General features: G+C 48.2%; 1 protein-coding gene across 8 annotated transcripts in view; it reads left to right on the top strand.

Annotated features, from left to right (window-relative positions):
* DOCK9 (dedicator of cytokinesis 9) overlaps window positions 1-23971 on the top strand; it is a 1069784-nt gene that overhangs the window by 667262 nt on the left and 378551 nt on the right. For all 8 annotated transcript variants that reach the window (XM_085622123.1, XM_085622117.1, XM_085622120.1 and 5 more), the window contains exons 24-26: window positions 10217-10332; window positions 11520-11589; window positions 22836-22961. In XM_085622123.1, coding sequence (XP_085478249.1) covers window positions 10217-10332; window positions 11520-11589; window positions 22836-22961 — 312 coding nt within the window. The remainder of the gene's footprint in view (window positions 1-10216; window positions 10333-11519; window positions 11590-22835; window positions 22962-23971) is intronic.

Genomic DNA, 23971 nt, shown 5'->3' with positions numbered 1-23971 from the left:
TATCAATACACAGTACTGCCATTCGGGCTAAAGTCTGCTCCCAGGACTTTTTCGAAGTGCATGGCGGTGGTGGCGGCACACCTGCGGAGGAACAAGGTGTTTGTCTACCCGTATCTGGACGATTGGCTGATCAAGGCGTCATCCTTCGAGGAAGCGCAAGAACACTTCCGTTGGACGTGCGAGCTCTTGAACAAGCTGGGGTTACACGTCAACATGTCCAAATCAGTCCCATCTCCGGTACAGTGCATACAGTACCTGGGGGCCTCCATAGATACGCGGTCAGCAAGCGTGTCTCCTTCGGAGGAGAGACGGTTATCACTCCTTCGGAAGGCTCAGGACCTCAGGACTGCTCCATCGACGACTGTGAGGAAGGTGTCGTCTCTACTGGGATCGATGGCCTCCTGTATCTTCCTCACTCCGCACGCACGTCTACAGATGCGACCACTGCAGGAGTGCTTGGAGGATCAGTGGGATCAGAAGACAGGTTCTTGGGACGACAAGATCCGACTGTCTCTACATGCTCGTCAGTCTCTGAAGTGGTGGTGTTCGGCGGAAAACCTCCTCAAGGGGGTTCCCTTCCACAAGGACATTCCCACGACGAATGTGGTGACGGATGCTTCTCTCCAGGGCTGGGGTGCGCATTCCGGGGACCTGCAGATTCAGGGGAAGTGGTCTCCTTTGGAATCGACGTACCACATCAATTTCCTGGAACTCAGAGCTGTCTTCCTGGCACTGAAGGCTTTCCTTCCGTCCTTCCAGACCAACTCGCTGCTGATACAGACGGACAATACAACCACGATGTATTACCTCAACAAGCAGGGGGGGTCGAGATCGCGCACTCTGTCGCAGGAGGCGCAGGCGATCTGGCGCTGGCTGCTGGCCCGAGGATTGACGATCACGGCCACGCATCTGCCAGGGGTGCAGAATGCTCAGGCGGACGCCTTGAGCAGGCTGATTCAGGAAAACCACGAATGGGTCATAAACGACGAAGTACTAGGAGAAGTCTTCGCAAGGTGGGGGACTCCAGACGTAGATCTGTTCGCCACCGCCGAAAACAGCAAATGCCGAGACTTCGCATCCAGGTACTACCAGCGGGGGACGCTGGGGAATGCGCTATGGATCGATTGGTCGAACAGCTTTCTGTACGCTTTTCCACCCATTCCCCTGATTCCGGCGGTGCTCATCAAGCTGTCCCGGTCCAGGGCGCGGATGATCCTGATCGCCCCGAAGTGGCCCAGGCAGTGGTGGTTCACGGACCTTCTTCACCGGTCTCTCCTTCCTCACATGCGGTTGCCGTGCAGGCCGGACCTTCTCACGAAGTTCGGGGGGCGGATGGTGCACCCCAACCTCTCGTCTTTGAGTTTGGCGGCATGGCTCCTGAAATAGTGCAATACGGTCATCTGAATCTACCAGACGATTGTATGGACATTCTGAAGGAGTCTAAGCGACCTTCCACTAGGACATCCTATGCTTACAAGTGGAAGAGGTTCTGTATCTGGTGTAAGTCCAAGAACTTTGATCCGACAACATGTAAGGAAGATGTCATCCTTCCATACCTTTTGCATCTGGCGCAGTCTGGCCTTAATTTCCATTCCATTAAGGTTCATCTGGCTGCTTTGACTGCTTACAGGAAGTGCCCTTCACAGACGTCCTTCTTTCAGATTCCTGTGGTCAAGGATTTTTTGGAAGGCTTGAAGAAGGTGTTCCCTCCTGTCAGACTTCCCTCGCCTTCTTGGGACTTGAATGTGGTGCTGTCCAGACTGATGAGAGAGCCTTTTGAACCTATTCACAAGGCTTCATTGCAGCACCTATCCTGGAAGGCGGCGTTCCTAGTGGCCATTACATCGGCCCGCAGGGTGAGTGAACTTCAGGCATTATGTTGTCAAGAACCTTATACTGTGTTTCATGCTGCTAAGGTTGTGATGCGTACTCACCCTAAGTTCCTTCCTAAGGTTATCTCTGACTTTCATGTCAATCAGACCATAACTTTACCTACGTTCTTTCAGAATCCCTCTTCACCAGCGGAAAGGGCTCTCCATTCCCTGGATGTCCGAAGGGTGTTGAAATTTTATCTGGATAAGACCAAGGATATTCGTAGGTCTGACCAATTGTTTGTTAATTATGGCTCAGTCAGGACTGGTCTTGCGACCTCTAAGCAGTCCATCTCTCGGTGGATTGTGTCCTGCATACAGTTGTGTTATCAAAAGGCTAATAAGACCTTAGGGGGTAAACCTAAGGCTCATTCCACCAGGGGCAAAGCTGCCACGACGGCTTTGCTGCGTAATGTTCCGATTGCGGAAATCTGTAAGGCGGCCACTTGGAAGTCGGTCCATACCTTTGCTGCGCATTACTGTCTGGACTCGGATGCCAGGGCAGATGCTCAGGTTGGGCAGGCTTCGCTGCGAAATTTGTTCGCACAGTAGTGGTTGTGTCTTATGTGTTCTCCACCGCTTTTGTTGTGTGGGGATGGGCTTGCCATTCTATTCACTAGATTATGACTATACACAGAGATCCCCTACTACAGAAGGAGTAGTTTCTTTTCTGTAACTCCAGTTCTGTAGTAGGGGTATCTCTGTTATAGTCATAAGCGCCCGCCCTCCTCCCCGGTGGAGAGATACTTATTCATATGGAGAATGCTACAGGTCTGGCGTGCTACGCCTTCAAAAAGAACTGAAAGTAAATGGGACCTGCTGGGCATTCTGGGATACTGGGGAAAGTTCTGGAAAACTGGAAAGTTTTCTTAAAGGCACAGTATCCTGTTCCAAGCCACATAATGGCAGCCTATGGGGCTTGTCTGTCCACTCCTTCCTCTCTATCATTCCAGAGGCTTTTGCTGGTAGAGGCAGGGTTTTTTCCTATGGGGAGAAAAACTGGACAGGCAGTGCTGTTTGTGGATTTTGGTGGAATTCTAGTTGAAGTACTGGACAGTGTAGCCTGTGGGTATAGGCTGCATTATCTGTCTTTAAATTAAATTCTCTCTTAAAGGTGTATGCAGGTCTGCATGATTTGTCACCTTTTAGAGATTATTTTTTATTGCTCCGGGGTCCGCGCACATGGGCGGGACTATTCACTAGATTATGACTATAACAGAGATACCCCTACTACAGAACTGGAGTTACAGAAAAGAAACTACTCCTTCATCCACATACAGTTGCTCTAGTTTGCTGAATTATAATTGCCTTAAACAATCTGGAGATACCATGAACAGGATGCAGCCTTCCACCTTGATTTCGTACAGCAGAGTCTAGATTTCTCAGAATTGGTGATGAGAATATTACATTAGGAGTGTCAGGTCTTCTCCTTCATCTCCAATTAGCCACAAAAAGTCATCATAGGAGTTGCAGCAGTAGCAGAGTTTTCCGGAGTTTCGGCATCCAAGGTATTTCCCTATTGTGAAATTGACTCCTGCTGGTCAGTGATTGTACATTTTGTCTCATTTTATCTGATACTTTTCAAACTCATCCACTCAGTCATTCACAGGTTGTGTGTTCAAGTTCCTTGTCTGTGACTGGAAATTGTTAGGTTCGTCAGGAACATGGATGGTCTTGACACTCATGATTACTTGCTTGAGTGTAGCTTGCACTTGCGGTTGCAGAGGGTGATGCATTTTCTGACCTGTTTTAGGTTGGGTTCTGAAGTGGGTGGGTTAGCCGATGCAAGGGAATTCCATCTTGAATATTGTTAGGTGGGCTATTGAATTTGGATTAGAAAAACATCAGTTGTGGCCTAAACTGAAAATTTCTGATTGAATAAAAATCTAAACCATTTGCAGCCTAAGTTTTGAGGCTCCCTATCTAAGTGGGCAGTTACTTCCTGCTACTAATACACCGCTAAACCAGAATAGCTAGCACTGCTGGACAGTGTACTGTTCTTGAACCAATCACTATGCTAGCATGTATGGAATTATCGATTTGCTTTCTGTTGCTGTTGTCCAGCCATGTCCTACGTGTGACTATGGTAAGCACATAGTCTGTGGCAGCTTTATGCAACTTTTGTTACTATAACAAATCAATTTTATTTCTATTTATCATCTTGTCAGGTGTGGAACATTGTTTAGCTAAATATCAACTAGTGGCACTTGTGAAAAGTGCATGCATTTGGTGTGTGCATTCCAGCTGGTGCTTGATTTGTAATTGTTTCAGTTTTAACATTTTCAACTGAATCGAAGGTGAACAGGAGGGAGACGGGCCAAGGGATGACCCTCTTTTCAAGAAGAGCAGGTGGAGCCAGTGGAATATCTTGGGTCTGGTCTTAGGTTTTCACTTTCACTTCCTTAACAAGAGTTTGCATCATCAATAGGTTCAACAGCAAAGTTGTCACAATATTCCCTTACAGCACCTGCCGATCCTTGTCAACCATCAGAACGCCAGATAACCTCATTGATTTCATCGTAGAAATATCATATAGTCTGTACCATCTGCACAAAGACCTCTTTGGCCACCCAAAACAATTGGTGTCGCAACATGGAATGTGTGATGGGTGGCAGACCCGAAATACAGCCAATAGTTCCAGTGAAAGAGGAGAAGATTGAAACACAGACAGAACTATTAAGAATACTGAAGGTAGCTCACAAAGTCAGAAATTGTAGTGGTGTCCATTCATCACAGTCCCAGTTCCAACTCCTAAGACCACCCCAAGGGAATTCTTTACATGTAAAACCAAAGGTATGGACTTCACAGAAACATTGTCAGTTTACTTATAAACCACTGTCCAACAAGTAACTTGTTTCAATGCAGGAGATGTTCAGATATATTCTGGACCGAAATCTTATTGCACCGAAAGGGAGAAAAGGTTCTACAGAAGCAGCATACCCAATTGTGAACTCAGCATGCTGAAATTCATTGCCTAGGTTTTATGAACCCTGTTTGAGACAGATTCTGGAGAAGATACTCTAGTAGGCTGGTTTGTAGAGTAAAAACTAGTGCTAATTCTTTGTTAACAATCAATGTATCAATTTCCCTTACTGGAGTTTTTTATTACATAAAACAAGTAAATCTATAGAAGAAGAAGTGTTGCTGATGAAATAGTCATCTATGACAGTGGTGGCAAGTGTTGGTGGATTCACCCACAACTTTTTGCGCTACCTGCACTTGATCATAGGCCCTCCTTTTCTTGCATGATGAAGTCATCCTGACAGCATATGGTCAAGCACAGAGCATGGAGAACAGCAGATGCAAGCTTAAGCAGAAGCTGTGATATTTGTGCAGCCTGGAGTGTTTTTATTTTCATTATATACTTTTTATGGGCATTATATACTTTTTATGGGATTGATCTCTGTGCCTTTTGTTTTTCATATCTGATAGACACTACTAGCCGCAGATTCCTTAACGTAGAATTATCCCCATGCGTGAGACTGGACCCAGAAAACTTTCTTGCCCAGCATCTCTGCGCGCCGGGGGGCGGCACCACGCGACTCCGCCCGATGTCCTCCACGGGCATGACGTCAATGAAGTCACATAAGCCCCACCCTGGCGCGTTGATGTCAGTTTTCTTCTTTTCTGCTTGCAACACGGACCCGACTTGTGTCCGGGCCTATTTAGGCTTTCTTTTCTTGGGTACAGTGTGTGAATGCCTTCGGGCTTTAAAACGTGCTCCTCTTGCGCGCGCCAGATGTAGGCGACGGACCCTCACCCCATTTGTATGTGGTGTTTGGGGGAGCACCACGACCCCACGGATTGTGAGGCGTGTCAGATGAAGCCGAAGTCCCGGTGGGAGCGCCGGATGACGCTCCTGTCGGCACGCATGTCCTGGTCGGCAGCGGCGCTGTGTCTGTCTCCCGTGGACGGCTTCAAGAACCACCGCCTTCGTCTCCGACATCGTCCCTCTCCCAGGCCGCAGGAGCGTCGCTCACCTGTGGGTAAGTGTCGTAGTTGTCCCCGGCCCTGTTTGGGTCGTGGGTTCCCCGCGGGTGGTGCGGCCCCGCGTGTCTCCCTCCTATCTACCGTTCCCCGGCGCGGGGGCGACCAGAGCCCCGATGGAGGCCTATGCGGCAGCCTTGCTGGCCTCTTTGGCTCTTCCATCTCCTCCTTTACTTCCTGGGACGTCTGCGGTTCCCTTGCCACGTGGAGGGGCTCCTGCGGCATCACCGGCAGCTCCGGCCTGGGCACCGACTGGTTCGGATCCAGGTTCGGAGGATGCGGGCCCGGGCGCCACTGCCTCGCCGCAAACCCCCGCGGGGGTCCCTGTGGTGTTGTGGGAGGTTGCTGGGACTCGGGGCGTGTCCTCGAGTCCCATTCAGTCCTCTGGGCAGGCGGCGGCCATGTCCGAGGCCGATGTGACGCCGCTCAGGTGCCGGCGGCTGCTGACCCTGGCGGCGCCACAGGGGCCGGCTAAGGGTCGGGCGGTGTTCCCAGGTCCCCCTCGTCCCGCCACGCAGGCGGCTGCCTCGTTGGAGGTCGACTCGATGCCTTTTCGGTGCCGTTCCCTTGCCGTCCTGGCTCCGACCCCGCTCCGGTCTCCTGCGCCGCGAGTTGTGGCGGAGGTCGTTCCGGCGTCCCCTTCGGCACCTGTCGACGTTGACCTGACACGGTCGCGGACTCTACGGCGCAAGGCCGACGTCGGGTCATTGAGTCGTCGTCGGACGCTCCCTCTTCCCCGGAGGTTCGGCGCTTATTGGTCTTGTCTTCTCCGGAGACGGGCCGCCGCGTCGTGGAGTTTTGCCTGGCGTCCTCCAAAGACAGCTCATTGGCGTCGCCGCACCCGCAGTCTTCGACGGAAGGGCCTCAGGTTCCCCATTCCTCTGCCACTCCGCCTCCTCCTTTTCGGATTTGGCCTTTCCTTCCTCCCATTGGCCTGGGGGACGGCCGCCTTAGTTTGCAGCCGTCGCCCACCGAGGAACTGCTTTCCCCTCCACGGGGCCGGTGCTGCTTTTGCTCAGGCTGTTTCCACGCGGCGGGGATCTTGCGCATGGGCGATCCAGCTGCCTATTTCCCCACAGATCATCTTCTGGAAGTCCCCCATCAGGGTTATGGGGGTAGGGAGCTGCTTCTCCCCTTTGAGGCCTCGCTTCATACGTCTCTCTTGGGGGCGGTCCGCCAGGGGGGTCCGGTGCCCCAGCCGCTTCTGCACCGCCACCGTCCTGCACCGCATGACCCTGTCTGACTTTCCCTCCACCCCTCTTCCACGAGCCCTCTTTTGCAGACTGCCTTTCCCTACCTGCCATTGGTGTTTTCCCCTCCATCACGCGAGGCCTGCTGGTTGGGTTCCTGGGGGCGCAATATCTTTGCCTCCACCAGTGCGGCTTTGCATGCCCTTAACATTCTGTGTTTTGGCAAGGCCCACTTTTTGCTTGTGGGACTCGGCGGAGTCCCTTATGTCTGCTGCTTCTCAGGACGGTGCCTGTGTTGATCTAAGGCACCATGTGTTGGATGGCCGGGAGCTGGCGTCCTTTATTCTTCGCTCTGCTCTGGATGTTTTGGAGATGCTTGGTCGTACCATGGCTACTTCTGTGGACCTTCGTCGTCATGCCTGGATAGTGTGTTCCCGGAGAACGTGAGGGAACGGTTGGTGGACCTTCCCTTTGATGGCACTCTTTTATTCCACGCCCCCGTAAATTCTGCCATTCAGAGGTTTCTTGCAGGGCTTCGGCCTCCTCCTCCTCCTCCTCCTCCTCCTCCTCAGTGACCTGTGAGTCGGTATGTGTTTTGGGAGTTGTTCTTCCGTGGTTTTCCTGGGGCCTTGTAGAGCGTCCCCCGGATGTTTGTTCTGTGTGGTTCATGCGCCTTCGGTCCCTTTTGTTAGGGCCTTGGTGCTGTTGGCTGCTGGTCCGGCCCTGTTTTGACTTGTGGTTTTGGCTGTTGGTAAGCCATGTAGGCCCTGAGATTAGGCCTTCTGTGTATTCGTTTTTGACTGGTTGACAAGCCGTTTGCGTTTTTTTCCGCTAGTCTTCTGTTTGTCCTCTGCTGCAGAAACTTTTTCCTAAGAGGGTTCCCAGGTTCTGGGGCGTTACTTGCCCTATGTGGGGTAATGGTAGCTATTATATAGCTTTTTCATGTGCTGGGGAGGTGTGGTCGTCCTTCGGCCTTCTGCTCTCCGTGGCGTCACGGTATGTCGCTGGTGCGATCTTTTTGCTGATGGTTTTGGAGTGGCTTGCGTTGCGCCCCGGGCCGTCCTTCTCTTGGATCGCTGTGTCGCTGGCCTAGTCCGGACTGCTGTCTGCGGCATTGCGTTGTGGCGGTTTTGCTCTTCTGTCTGCCTTGGTCCGGAGTTCCGGGGGGAGGGGGTGGACTGGTTTCCCCACTTTTTGAGTTCGGGTGGACGGCTTGGTCCGTCCCCGGTCTTTCTTACTTTATTTTCTTTCTTTCTTTCTTTCGGCCTGGTTCCTCTTCCTTCGTGGGTCCCTTTGGGTGTGTCCGGACCCTTCTTGGCCCTTCCTGACCTCTGCCTTCGGCCGGCATCTAGCTATCCTGGGTCCACTGTTTTGTGGTGTTGCTTGCTGCTGGCTGTGCATGCCAGTGCGGGCTTGTTTGTTCTGCTACGCCGTTGTGGCATTTGATGTATTCTCTTGGGCCTTTCTTCTTCTGTCTGCACTTTGGCGGTGTGGCCGTCCTTGCCTTGTCCGCTGTTTGCGGCGGGGGGTGAGTGCAGCTCTTCTGTCACTGTGTCTGTGTTTCTTCCGGTGGGTCCTGCCTCCAGTTCTACCTCTTCTCCCTGGGGTTATGGTGGTCCTGGTGTTCCTTGGGGCTTTTACGGCGCTGTCTGCCCCTACTGGGGGTTGGGCAGTTCTTCCTTTCCCTTCTTGTCCCTGTGACATGTCCCCTGCTGGGGCCCTGTTTCTCTCCTGGTGGGGAGGCTCTCTCGCAGGCCCTCCTCCCTTCTGGGTATGGCGCGGGTATCTATTCTACGTTAAGGAATCTGCAGCTAGTAGTCTCTATCAGATGTACAAGTTACTTACCTTTGGTAAAGATGTATCTGGTAGATACGATTCTAGCCACAGATTCCTTCACGGCTCACCCTTCCTCCTCGTTCTGCGAGGACCCTCTGCTTGGGTTTCTGCCGTCGCCTCCCTCTGGGTGCCTTGTCTTCTGTGGGTGTCCTCTTCATTTCTTCCGGTCAGGCATCCCTCCAGCTGGTTTCTCTCCAGCGTGAGGGCCTACTTTTACTCCTTCCCTTTGTCGTTGGAGTTTCTGATCTCCAACCGGTCTTGCTCGTTAGGGGTTCTTTTCCCTGTCCTTTGACTTCCTGTTCTTCTCAGAGGTTGTGGCCCTCCTTGGCACTGTAGCCTGCGGAGGGCTTACCTGTCCCTTGACCTCCTACTCCCTTTAGGGAGTATGGCCATCCTTGTTGGCGTAGTATGGGATGGGTTGCTGTTGCTCCTCTGTTCCGGGCTTGTGGCCCTTCCCCTGTGGTTGTGGTTGCAGGCTCTCTCTCTCTCTTTCTGTCACGGTGCTTTCACATGCTTGCGCCTCCAGGAGGGCTCTTGCCTTGGCTTGCAAGGTGGTTCCATGGAGTATTGTTTTGCTCTTTTCTTGCTTTGGCTTCGCTGCTCTGGCCTTCTGGTGCTTGACTGCCACGTGGTGCTTGCGCCTTGGCTTGCACTGTTGTTCCTCACAGTGGTGCTCTGCTCTTTCCTGCTCTGGCCTGCTGTTGTCACATTCTGGTGCCTTGGTGCCCCCTGGTGGTGCTTCTCACCTTTTGTTTGTCTCTCCTTGTTTCTCTGATTTTTTCGCACACTGATCCCATGCTCTTCTCAGTTTTGTTGTGATGGCTCCGCGTTGTGGCGCGGAAAAGTTCTCCGAAGCAAACTGACGTCAGCGCGCCGGGGTGGGGCTTATGTGACCTGGCTGACGTCACGCCCGCAGAGGACGTGGGCGGAGTCGCGTGGTGCCGCCCCCCAGCGCGCAGAGATGCTGGGCAAGAAAGTTTTCCGGGTCTAGTCTGACGCCTGGGGATAATTCTACGTTAAGGAATCTGAGGCTAGAATCGTCTCTACCAGATACATCTTTACCGAAGGTAAGTAGCTTGTACCTTACTTTTTCTTTACCCTAGCTTTCCTGTGCATCCGAGTTGTACTTCAAGATGATGCTGCCAGAGCTGTTCACTGTTTTTGAAACCAAATTTGCAAGTCTGTTTTGATATAAAATTTTGATAAGACCTATATCTATGGTTCATTCATTTTTGGGGATTATACTAGATGAATATCCGATCTTTCTGTAATGACAAATTATGATTACAATTTATTAAAGTTCATTTGAGACTCTTCATTATTTTATCACAGAGTCTTCATGCCATGGAAGGACATGTGATGATTGCTTTCCTGCCAACGATCTTGAACCAAATGTTTAGAGTCCTCACTAGGGCAACCCAAGAGGAAATTGCTGTGAATGTTACAAGGTAAATATTGTTAATCATTATTTGTTATGTGCGCCGCCTCAGTGTTAGTACACCACACTTCCCTGCTGCAGAGGGGAGACAACCTGAATTGCGTTTATGAAAAAATGTTAGGTCAGTATGACTAAGCATGCAGTGTGAAAGAAGCTTTTCTCTTCAGAGACCTATTACCGAACAGTTCCTAAGTTCTTGTCCCAGAAGGCAATTATGAAGTTGTAAATCTGAGAAGTGCAGCATAAATCCAGAGTTATTAACTGTTGTCCAGAGTGAAAGCAGCTACTTTAGATCTTGTGCTTCACTTGTTGAAGTGAGCCAGTCAAACCAAGTACACCCTTCAGTGTCTAAATTCCATCCTTGGATAGCTAGAAATTCAGTAATAAGTACATTTACTCTGACTAAATGGTGGTAGATATCCAAGAGTACTTGCATGGGAATGGACTCAAAATGCAAATGTGCTTCAGCCAAGCGGGCACTCTTCTCCAGTATTGGATCTTTCATAGATTCACACGCTTGAATCATTCCCCATCGTCGAAGTGGGAGTCCCACTGTGCCATAGTAAAGCAGTATGTATCGCTATCATAGGCTGTAATGGCAATGAAAAGTATTTTCATAGCCTATGTCCTTTTTTAAAAAAACAGAAGTAGTGATATATACTGCTTTACTGTGGTATAGTGAGACTCCAATTTAAACGACTTGGAATGCAAAAATAATACTCTTTTACAACAATTGTGGTCAAAACATGCCCTTCGCCTCTTCCTTTTTCCTTGTGTTGCTTTATTTTTGCAGGTCATAGGCTTGCATGCTAGATCTTTCTCAAGTGTTTGTGGATCCCAACTGGAAACACAGCAACCTAAGCTGCATTTGCCTGGAAAGGGAAGTGGGAGAAATGTTCAGCACAGGGACATGCAGTGGCAAAGCGAAGTAATCACTAGCAAGCTCGACAAGTGAACTCTTATCCTTCATGTTAATGACCTGTCGGCTACATACATGAATGATGTGTCTGTGTTCCTAGCCCCTACACTGTGCAGATTTTTACCAGGTATGCACAGTAGTCCCTCGAGTGATCTCGCTGAACTGATGCCAAAGCTATGATCAAATAGCACCAGCTGCTTGTCGTAACATGCTGTGGACATGAAGATGGTAGCTCTGACAAAGACGAATGCTAAACTGGTTTAATTAATTTTGTCTAGGGTCATCATCCATGTTGTTTCTCAGTGCCATGAAGAAGGATTGGAGAGCTACTTGAGGTCATATGTTAAAGTAAGAAAATCTAATTTTTGTATTTCACACTTTTTATTTCATCAGTATTTGATTATTGAAACTGCGTTCTAGGAGCTCTGAGTGTCTTGCTACAGAACCTAGACTACATCTCTCACTACATAAAATCGCAGTGGATTTGCATACAGGATATACTCCTTACTATCCTTTAAAGATGATGTTTTGAAATTATTCATTCTTTTGTTTCACTTTTGTTTATTAGTTGAGAAACCTGGAATGATGACATCTTGTGAGGCATTGTGTTGATTTTTAGGGTAGTATACTACTCCATTTTTCCTTGGGCATCATCACAATATGGAAATCCAGCCAGGGGAAGCTCCTCCATTTGAGCGGACGAGCGCCGCCCCACTGAAATGCCCCCAGAGAAAAAAAATAAAATGGTAATGAAGTTAATTTATTACCTTTTTATTTTTCGTCACCCCATCCTGACTGGAGTGTCAGAATGGGGCAGCAGAGAGAGCAGGGCACATTCGGTTTAAAGTGTGCATGTCTTTTTGGCCGGCCGTCTTAAGACGGCCAGCCACACATGCACACTTTAAACCTCTCTAACACAGCTGCCTTAAGACAGCTGTGTTAGAGAAACCAAAATGCTCCAGTGCTCTTCTGTGAGCTGATAGAGGCCACTCCCATCAATCCTGGCGCTGCTCTCCTGTTGGTGAGAGCAGCGTCACGATTGGCTTGGGAGTTTGGAGCCTGGCTGCCTCGAGGAGAGAAGACCATCGAGGAGGACGTGGCGCTCCCAGGTAAGTGGTTTTAATTTAACAAAAAAAACATTTTAGTGACCCACCCACCCAACCACCCTCTGGACATGCCAGCTGCCACTGTAACCAGACACATAATTAATATTTGTGCTTGCAAAATGTGTTGGGACTAATTCTAACCACCACATCCCATGTCAAACAGAAGTCCTCACTGATATCACTTATTAAGACCATCACATCCAGTGATCTGAAATGATCTTGCCTGGGCTCAGCTTTATTCTTCCTCCAGTACAGTATTGGCAGGGTATCTTGAGGCATGCATTTAAGTAAGACTGTGGAGTCAAGTAGAGCCTATTTTGCTAAACCATTTAAAAAAGGCATAGAGAAGGGAGTGCCTTCTAGATTCAGTACTTTGTGCCTAAAATGAGATTGCTTTTTCTTTTTTTACAAGGTCCTCCCTAAATAGACAAAAGTGTTTCAATGAATTATTGCATAGAAGATTCCTTGATGAATGCCTACTTTAGCACATCTTCTGTCTGGATGTCATTAAATACTATGAACCCCCTTTGTAGTTAACACTTTTGTTTCACAAACCCTCTGATTCACAAAGGCACAAGATTTGTGAACACAAAACTGTAACCAGCAATGTACTAAACTCAGTCTGTTAGTTGGAACCATCTTCCGACTCCCAAACTAGGTTTTGTGACCCATTGTAATGGTAAGTGGGAGGGAGCATGAAAAGGGTTGCCCCCTCCTCATTTCGAGTTGCAATGGTATGCATCAAAGTTATTCAACCGTAATTGCAGTCACAGCCAATGATCAGTTATCAATACCACAAGGCAGGTGGTAACTTATCATTGGGGAAAATATCCCTTTGGGACACCAGTTCTGATAAGCTACTTCAGGGAAAGAAAGCAGGCAGTGGTCCAGGGTCCACTACTTGCTCCCTCTAATGTATTCCAGAAACTAAATAAATACATTTGTACATATCACCCGGTGGCGGACACCACTGGGTAGTTATAGTTAGGATCTTGGTTCCGTAGGAAATGCCTATTTCTGTGGCTAATACATTTGGTGCCGTTTGACGAATCTTCATGAAACTTTCCAAAAAGGTGCTTCTTTCTGTCTAGTTTGTGCATGGAACTTTTCGGGGTGATCCGTCAAGGAGGGGCCAAAGAAAATGGGGGTCCCAAAATGCATTTTCCCTGTTCATTTTTCCAAAGGAACTTTAGACACAGCTACGGCTTAAACCATTGAGTGGAAGTTACACCAAATTTGGCAGAAAGCTAGATTTTGGTTCTGAAAGGGTGCTTTTTGTGATTAGGTGTAAATCCTTTAAGTAGTCTTTGAGCAATTAATGCAAATAAAAAAAATTATATTTCATGCCATGGATGATCTCAAATAACTAGAACTCGTGCCCCGAGTTAACTATAACTCACACCCTCGTCATGCACTGCTAATTACCCCCAGATATTACATCACTCATGACATGATCTATACTATTAGTGATAATATCACTGCAAAATTTGTAATAAAATTGTAGATGGGAAAACTGTGCACAGCAGGGCGCGAGTCATAGTTACCTTAGAGCACGAGTTATTGTTACTAGATAACTATAGTGAATTTCACTGGTTTTGTACATTTAAAACACCATGTTTTAACTGACATTTTCACTTAACTATAACTTCACACTAACCACACACACATGCACACGCGCACACACACACACTGCACTCCAGGGAAAGTTTCAATATCTGTAATTCTTTTTTTCAGCAAAAGACGCGTTTCGACTTAACAGTCTTGATCACTTTTGCAAAAAACCATTTCATTTTACCATATATAGTGTCGTTTTTCCATTTCTCCAAGTGCAAAGGATTATTATATTTGCAATGTTTACTACATAGTCATCATCTTTTAATTTCCAACGAAAATATATAACCTAAATTCATGGCCATGTTCTCATACCCAACAAACTCTGACTTGACGCAAATAATAAAATAAGTAAGCATTTATCAGTTCTTATTAGTGCGATGTGGCCATACATTCATGCTGTGACCAATATTCAAGTATGCCTCTCAATCGCTGCACATGGACTGTGTTCTTCGGTTTGTTTGCATATACATTTCTGACGTCGAGAAAATAAAAAGTGAAATCAGTCAAAATATATATCAAGCTAAAACATATGCCGATGCATTACGCTAATATATAATCAATGGATTCTTTAATTTTTATGTTGTCCTTAATTATGCAGTTCTTCCCGATATAAATTGAATAGCGGGCACATACTTCTCTTTAACTTCTAGATTACCCAAATCCCAGACATTAATAGTTCATAGATGTACATGAAACTCCTCATTGTGGTTAAGCCCGAAAAGGGGTCTTGGTCTTATATCTGATAATGTATTTAGATTCCAATTGACTTGACATGCATACCCTAACTCCTCCACGTACTGGGTTCTCAACTTGATCTATGTCCCAAACTTTTTAGAGATGTCACACCCCATCATGTTTTTGTTTGTAATGTTTCGCAACCGGATAACTGCCATCCTGGTTGTTAATTACGAGTAAATGTTCTAATATCCTTTTCTGCAAAGGACACGTGGTGCTGCCTGTGTATAGCATTTCACAAGGGCATTTAAGCATATACTCAACAAATGAGCTCTTACACATAATCATCTTATTGATTGCATTCACTGTATATTACTTCAAAGAGCTGCTGCGTGTGCAGGTTTTACATCTGGCACATTTCCAAAAGCCCTTTCTTTATTCCAGTCCCAGCCATGGTATTTTCTTAGCTTTCTTTTTTATAATAAAAATGACTACTTGTCAAGATCCTGACTAATTAGGGTGCTTTCTTAAAAGTCAATCTTGGATTTGAACCAATCCTATCATGTAAATCATTATGCCTGCATATCAGATGCCAATACTTTCTCAGAATCCCTCTTATCAAGTTGACTTCTTTATTGTACAATGTCATTAATCTAATATTATCCTGATCCCGAGGCTCCTTTCTTTTGATTTGGCTCAAAAGATCCGTTCTTGTTACTTACCAAGTATGTTCGTAAATGATGTCATTGAACATGTAATAAGTGATGTAATATGTGAGGGCATGGTGAGGTGCACGTTATAGTTAGTTCTGCTAACTTTAACTGGTGAATTTATACATATACATATTAGATATATATATTCACCTAACTGTAGCAACACTTTAACCTTTATTTTTTTTTGTGAATGTCTACGTTTATTTTTACGTAAAGTAATATGTTTCCATACGTAAAGCCAACTCCCTGCTGCACATGGCCTTTGGTTGTGTGCGGTGGGGTGTGACTGCCTTTGGTCGTGCGTGTAGTGGAGTTGGGGGCAGGGCCTGGCTTGTTGGTGGGGCCTTGAGGAGATCATTGGCAGCACAAGGAGCAGATCGGATGTCGCAGACTGTCACTGTTGTAGTGGGAAGTGCAGGTCTCACTGGAGCCTTGTATTGGTGGTTGTCGCTGTTGACTCGAAGCGCAGGTCCCGCTGGAGATTTGTGTTGACGGTCATCGCGGGGAGTTGTTTCTTGGTGCACAGAAGTCACTTTACTGGAACCAAAAAACTCTGAATATCCGAATTGTAGTCAGGAGGAGTACACTCTGATGCCAGCCAAGGGTGCAGGATCTGGTGGGGGGGGCACCTCTTAGAGATCAGGACTCACTCCAGCAGAGGCCAGCAGCAGATCTCAGGCAGGTCCAGTTGATGCTGGTCAGCTGTGCAGTTGTGGGGAGGACTCTGGAAGCTTGTTGTGTCCCTCTTGCTTAAACAGGAGATCACCTAAGTGACCCTTAAAGTCACTTGTAGCAAGCCTGGATTCAAGGCAAGCAGGTCCAGTCTTCCTTCTTCAGCAAGCAGGGCAGTCCTTCTTCTGAACCTTCCACAGCTCTGATGAGAGGTTCTGAAGCTGCCACTTTTACACCTGGTATATATGAAACAGTGGTTCTGCCACTCTTAAAAATCAAAAGAACATTTTCACAATTGTATCGCTCCAAAAGGATGAGAATGACCACCAAATGAAAGAGAAAACGAAAGACCTTTTATCCAAACCAAACAACGCAAAACTCGCGTCTTGTATTCAATGATATTTATCTCTTTTATTTTTTAAAAGTCAGTGTGAACTCATTATGTTACATATACCTACATACACACAGATAAGTTCTTTTGGGCTACCATTTAGGACTACAAAGTGCACATACATTGAAATATTTACATGTCACAAAACTTTACACATAATACATGGACATACATAGAAAAATTATAGATAAACACAGTGCGAAATGAAGATATCAACCCAGTAAGCGATTAAATCATTAGTTTGATGTTCTGGGTGATTTTCTACACTTGATAATAAAGCGTCAACGTTCCGACCCCTGAAAAAACGCTGTATGTTAAACGTCTTAGTGGGGTCTTCCTTGCGACTAGCAGGGAGGTCTGTGTGTAGCCTTTGGGGGCGATTTTCACCCTTGGAGGCACTACAGTCTCAATCACGTGCCATTAATGATATGCTTACTTCAAGGAAAAACCATTCCTCCGGCGTCAGGCGCACGGGGCTCCATGGGGAACTCTGGTTAAAAACTTCGATGGTGGCACTGGGGGATTTGCCTCTCTTCCCAGGGTTTTGTTATTCACATGAAAGGCTCAAAGTCACCTCTGAAAACTTGCTCATTTAAATCGAGCTGTTGAAGTATCCACTGTCTTTACGAAAGGATCACAGAGGACGAGGGCTGCCCGTCGCTCTGCTTAAAGAAAAGGAATTTATATTTTCAAGTTTTCAGAGGCACAGTCTTCTTGTGACCTGTCTCTTAATATGTTGGACCATTTGTTTAATTCCCAACTCACAATCTAAATGATCCCTAATGATAATTCTTCTCCACTTTGGCAGGTCTTAGTAAAGATGCTCGGATGATGCAAATGTGCTTATTTTTAGAGCAGTGCTTGTTGCCTCGAAATTTATATTTGAAGCCATGGAATGGCAATACAGGTGCTTTTTTGAAAGCTTATCACTGGAGTTTTGCAATCTTACGGCTGCAGACGTGTCCCAGGACACCCCCGCGCCGCACGGCCACCAGCTGTGAGTGTGCCCCTCGCCCTTTGCTGCCCGCAGCCTCGTTGGGACTGCCTCTCTGCTCCCAGACCCTCCGCAGCATTTCTCGAGCGTGTGTTGTACTATTTGTGTGAATTCCCTGCGTAACATTGTTTATTTCCTCCTTTAACTGCTTTTATTTCCTTTCTGTATTGTGCCACTGCCAGGCTTCTTTGCTGTTGTGTCCCCCTGTGCCCTTCCCGCTTCCCGCCGCCGTCCACGTGGCCACGCCGCCTTTTGTTTTGTGCCCTCCCCGCTCCTGCCTCCCAGCTGCTCCTCCCTCCCACTTGGCCATAAATGGCGACCGCGCGGGCCAGGTGAGGTTGACCTGTCCCAGGACACCCCCGCGCCGCACGGCCACCAGCTGTGTGTGTGCCCCTCGCCCTCTGCTACCCGCAGCCTCGTTGGGACTGCCTCTCTGCTCCCAGACCCTCCGCAGCATTTCTCGAGCGTGTGTTGTACTATTTGTGTGAATTCCCTGTGTAACATTGTTTATTTCCTCCTTTAACTGCTTTTATTTCCTTTCTGTATTGTGCCACTGCCAGGCTTCTTTGCTGTTGTGTCCCCCTGTGCCCGCCCCGCTCCCCGCCGCCGTCCAAGCGGCCACGCCCCCTTTTGTTTTGTGCCCTCCCCGCTCCCGCCTCCCAGCTGCTCCTCCCTCCCTCCCACTTCGCCATAAATGGCGACCGCGCGTACGCGCAGCGGTCACGCGCAGCGGGAGCGCCGATTGTGCGCCGAAGGCACGCCAAAGGTAAGCCCGTCTGCGCCCGTCCGCGCCTGGACCGCGCCTAGCGCCAGAGCCCCTGGTCCCCACCGACGCAAGACGACCCGACAGACCTATGACGCCGCCGCCCTCAACGCACTCAATGCCGGCCAGAACCCCGCCTGCTGCCGGGCCGCCCCGAAACGCTTCCACGGACCCTTCACCTGCACAACCTGCAAGTTTACCTGCCTCCGAACATGTACCGCGCCCGCCAAGCCAAATCCCAGCAGCGACCTCAAATGCATCCTGCTCAACACCCGCTCCGTCCACAGACACGCCGTCGAACTCTGGAACCTCCTCGACACAACATCACCAGACGTCGCCTTCCTCACTGAAACATGGATGAACGCCTCCTCAGCCCCCGACATCGACATCGTCATCCCAGATGGATACAAGATCATCAGGAAGGACCGCGTCAACCAAACTGGAGGAGGCATCGCCATCGTCCACAAGAACACCATCCGCATCACGACCGACGCCGACGACACCCACACCGCCGCCGAACACCTCCACTTCCAGATTCTCACCGACCCAAAGACGACCCTCAGAGGAACCCTCATCTACAGACCCCCGGGACCACGCACACAATTCAGCAAAGACATCACGGACTTCATCAGCCCACACGCCCTCCGCTCCGCCGACTACATCCTCCTAGGGGACCTCAACTTCCACCTGGAGAACAACAAGGACCGCAACACCGTCACCCTGCTGGACAACCTCGCCAACCTTGGACTCAAGCAACTGGTCAACACCCCCACCCACTACGCCGGCCACACGCTTGACCCCGTCTTCTCATCCAGCAAGCACATCGCCTTTAGCCACTCCACCGAACTTCACTGGACCAACCACAGCTGCGTCCACTTCAGCTTCAGAAAAACCACCACCCACCACCACCCGCAACAGGTTCCTCACAGGAGCTGGAGCAAGATCACCGCCGACCAGCTCACCGCCTCCCTCAGCCAGAACCCACCTGCCAGCACACCGGACCCCAACGAAGCAGCCCGCAACTTCACGCAATGGCTGACCGCCTGTGCCGACGACCTCGCACCACTGAAGAACCCCCCCAGCAAACCCAGAAGCAAGAAGGCCCCCTGGTTCACCGAAGAACTCAAGGACTCCAAGAAGACCTGCCGCACCCTCGAGAAAGCCTGGCTCCTCGACCGGACCACTGACAACATGACCGCCCTCAAACACGCGACCCGCAAGCACCACCAGCTCATCCGCACCACCAAGAAGAAATCACTGAAGGATCGACTGGACAACAACGCCCACGACAGCAAGGAACTCTTCAGCATCGTCAAGGAGTTCTCCAACCCCAGCACCGGCAACAACGACATCACCCCTTCACAAGATCTCTGCGACTCCCTCGCCTCGTTCTTCCACCGCAAGATTGCCGACATCCACAACAGCTTCGACACACCATCCTCGCACCCTACCGTCGAACCAACGCACCCCACTGCCACCCTCCACACCTGGACCGCAGTGACCACCGAAGACACAGCCCGCACGATGAACACCATCCACTCCGGATTTCCGACTGACCCCTGCCCCCACCACATCTTCAACAAGGCCGACTCCACCATCGCACCCCAACTCCGAGACGTCATCAACACCTCCCTCGACACCGCCACCTTCCCGGAGAGCTGGAAGCATGCCGAGCTTAGCGCCCTACTGAAGAAACCAACAGCGGACCCCACCGACCTCAAGAACTTCCGCCCCATCTCGCTCCTCCCTTTTCCTGCCAAAGTCATCGAGAAGATCGCCAACAGACAGCTTGCCGCCTTCCTCGAGACAAATGGATCCCTCGACCCCTTTCAGAGCCAACCACAGCACCGAGACCGCCCTCATTGCAGCCACCGACGACATCCGAGCCCTTCTCGACAACGGGGAAACAGCGGCACTCCTCCTCCTGGACCTCTCCGCCACGTTCAACACTGTCTGCCACCGCACCCTAGTCCAACGCCTCAGCAACACCGGCATCCAAGAGAAGGCACTGAAGTGGATCATCTCGTTCCTAGCTGGAAGAACACAGAGAGAGTCCGCCTCCCCCCGTTTCGTTCCGAGGCCACCGAAGTCATCTGCGGCGTCCCGCAAGGATCATCACTCAGCCCCAACCTCTTCAACGTCTACATGAGACCCCTCGCAGCCATCGCACGCCACCACAACCTCAACATCATCTCCTACGCCGACGACACCCAGCTGATCCTCTCCCTCACCAGAGACCCCGACACCGCCAGAACCAGCCTCCACGAAGGGATGAAAGACGTCGCCGAGTGGATGAAGAACAGCCGCTTGAAACTGAACTCAGACAAGACGGAAGTCCTCATCCTTGGACTATCACCCTCCGCCTGGGACGACTCCTGGTGGCCCCCTGCCCTGGGCACCGCCCCCAAGCCGACCGACCACGCACGCAACCTGGGCTTCATCCTGGACTCCTCCCTCTCCATGACCAGACAAGTCAACGCCGTCTCCTCTTCATGCTTTCACACCCTCCGCATGCTCCGCAAGATCTTCCGATGGATCCCGATCGAAACCAGGAAGACGGTCACCCAGGCCCTCGTCACCAGCCGGCTAGACTACGGAAACACCCTCTACGCCGGAACCACAGCCAAGCTACAGAAAAGACTACAACGCATCCAGAACGCCTCTGCCCGACTCATCCTAGACATCCCTCGACGCAGCCACATCTCCGGCCACCTGAGGAACCGGCACTGGCTCCCCGTCAACAAGAGGATCATGTTCAGGCTCCTCACCCACGCACACAAGTCTCTCCACAACCTGGGCCCCAAGTACCTCAACGACCGCCTGACCTTCCACACGCCCACCCGCCAGCTACGATCCGCTAGCCTCGCCCTCGCCGCCGTACCACGCATCTGAAGAGCCACCGCCGGAGGCAGATCCTTCTCCTACCTGGCGGCCAAGACATGGAACTCCCTCCCCATCCACCTTCGGCTGACCCAGGACCACCTCGCCTTCAGGAGACAACTCAAGACCTGGCTGTTCGAGCAGTAGCGGCCCCCTTCCCCCAAGCGCCTTGAGACCCTTCCGGGTGAGTAGCGCGCTATTCAAGTGATATGATTGATTGATTGATTGATTGATGTAATCCAGTGTAGATCTTGTGCAGCTGCCTGCTTCGACCTCTTTTATGTTGACTTGTGCACTGCAAGAAAACGTTTAGATTATGTATGTATGTGCCTCTAGCCTCATTTGTTTTATTCTTAATGTTCACTCCTTATCATTGTTATACAGTGTCAATTTATCTCTTAGAATAGGAGTATTCTTGAATGTATTATAATTGAATTGTATAATTTATATAACATTTGCCATGTCTGTCAATCAGGAGATAAATATGAATAAGTGTCTCGGGTTTTCATAGTGGGTCATTGCAAACAAGATGAAAACTCGCACTTGACCTTTTTACGTGATCTTGTCTAAGATTTTTGCGGCCTGTACATGTAATACAGTAATTGCTATATTGGCAACTATTCTGGGCTACTGCTTATTTCCTGATTACTAAATCCAGTCAAGAGATTTCCCAATGGATCGCTGATGCATCTCGCAGAGTGAGAGAGACACATATCAGCCTAGATATCTGAATAAAACCCTGTGTAAACTGGTAACTTCTTGGGACGTTTTTGGCGTGTAACCTTGCTGTAGGTTCCTGGTGATCAAAACCTCAGTCTGTTAGCCTTTGAGTTAGTGAACTCCCCATTTTCTGCTGTAGCACTGTCCATGGTCTTTAACAAGTTAAACTATGGAGGTCATAATCCCCCTAGCCTACATTCCTTAAGCCATTTCCGAATTTGATATAATCCAAAAATCTCTCTTCTTTAATAGTCTACAATACTTAAGGATTGAGAAAATTCTTCTTAAATCGTACATGAGACACTTCTGAGTTTTGCAGTGAGCACATAGAGGAGTTAAACAACACAGCTAAGCTCCTTATGAGCTCAGGGGGATAGTGTGTGACAGAAAAGCTGTCAATTTTCCATTTTTTAAAATCTTTTCTTATCAATTGTTGTTACATTTTTCAGAAACATATCCCTATATATGGTGTTCGTTTTATAATATGGCGGCCCGCTCTACAATGGTTTCATTCATTCATTCAAGCCGGTGGTGGGTAGTCCATCATAAACTATTCCCTTGATATTTTCTCTTGTGAAAACTCTTACTGTCAACAATCTCAGCCTGGTGTTTTAGCAGTTTGTTGCTGTAGGGAGGATCCACATATTGAAAAGAACATTTTGGTTACCTTATTCTGACAGATGGGTTTACTGTAAGTCAGAGCCTACACTGCCTTTATAAACTGTGTAAGCTAGTTGTTAGAACGGTAAAAAGGTGCACTAACTAACAATTACTTGAAGTTGCATAATTTTTCTTCACACCTGTTGGCGCCTACCTCCTGAAGATTACTCTGATATTGCTATCTTAAACTCAATTTAAATTGCTTCTTATTTTGCAAAGAAATAAGCCAACTTTCATAAATTATTCAACTTAATTGTTGGGCAATTGAAATGTGTTGAACATTTTTTAGAGGTTCAGTGCATTGTGCTTGTTTTTCGCTCAGATAGGAATTTAGCTCAACTATTGTTACTTTGTATGACGCAAAGATCATTTATGAACACTGATGATTTAATTTTTTTGTCTTCAGTATGTGTATAAAGCTGAACCATACATTGCGTTGGAATGCAAAACAGTACATGAAGAACTGACCAAGGCCATGACCACTATTCTGAAACCCTCTGCAGATTTCCTAACAAGTAACAAGCTTTTAAAGGTATGTACAGCAACTGCAGGGGCAGCCTGCCTCAATTGCTAACGTTTATTTAACAATGTTTTTCAATTCCTTTAGGAATTTAGAGAATATACTAATTCCTTCTTTCTTTTTTCCGTAATCTCCTCGGTTTCCAAGAATGCCTATCTTGAAACAAGAGTATGTTTATGAATCCATACTGTTTTCTTTACTCATCCTGTTTATGGTCTTGACTGATAAATGCCCCACGCTTCTTCCCACGTGATATCATTAAAATGGGATGCGAGTAAGCATTGCAGATGATGAGCAGCAATCATTTTTTAAATAGGATAAATGTGTAACTGTCCTTCCAATGAGGAACCCTGCCAACACATGCATTACATTGTGCTTATAAGGTGATGGAAACTGTTCATCCATAAACTATCTTGTCAAACTTAGAGCTGAAACTCCTGATAGTAGCTGGTGTATATCCATTACAAAAACACTGGTTCTGGTAACACCCTTTTCTAGGTAAATAATTCCTACACAATTGCCCATGGATTGCCTTTGAGAGAACCGCCCTGTTAAACTAGTCCCTATGGATTTAGAACCCAGGACCTTTTCAAAAAGCTTATCTCCTGGTGTGTTATAATAAACCCAGGATGTAGGCTGTTCTTTTCTGCTTTCAAACATTGAGTATCCAAGTTCCATGTTATGGTTTTTCTGTTGTCTGTAGAAACTGGCTTTCTCTTTAGACATAAAAGACTTGCTGTTTCATATTAAACTGCAATGGTCTACTTTATTTGAATTATGTGATCTTTATTAGTTTTTTTTATCTATCAGGCAGTGATAAGAGTATTCCCTTACCCTGTTAAATGTATGACTCCAGTAAGATTATACGACCTTCATATCCACATACATAGATAACTCATATTTGATACTCTCTGCTGCACAATCTAACCATCTGTAATTCTATTTAAAAAAAAAAAAAGGTTAAGCCTCCCTCGCCTCAGTTGATATAAGTCTTAAAATAGTGAATGCTCATGAAGAATGTT

The sequence above is a fragment of the Triturus cristatus genome, chromosome 8 (genome assembly GCF_964204655.1).
Source record: "Triturus cristatus chromosome 8, aTriCri1.1, whole genome shotgun sequence".
NCBI classification, from domain to species: Eukaryota; Metazoa; Chordata; class Amphibia; order Caudata; family Salamandridae; genus Triturus; species Triturus cristatus.
Note: the sequence above shows the minus strand (reverse complement) of the source record. Positions and strands in the feature narration are given on the sequence as shown.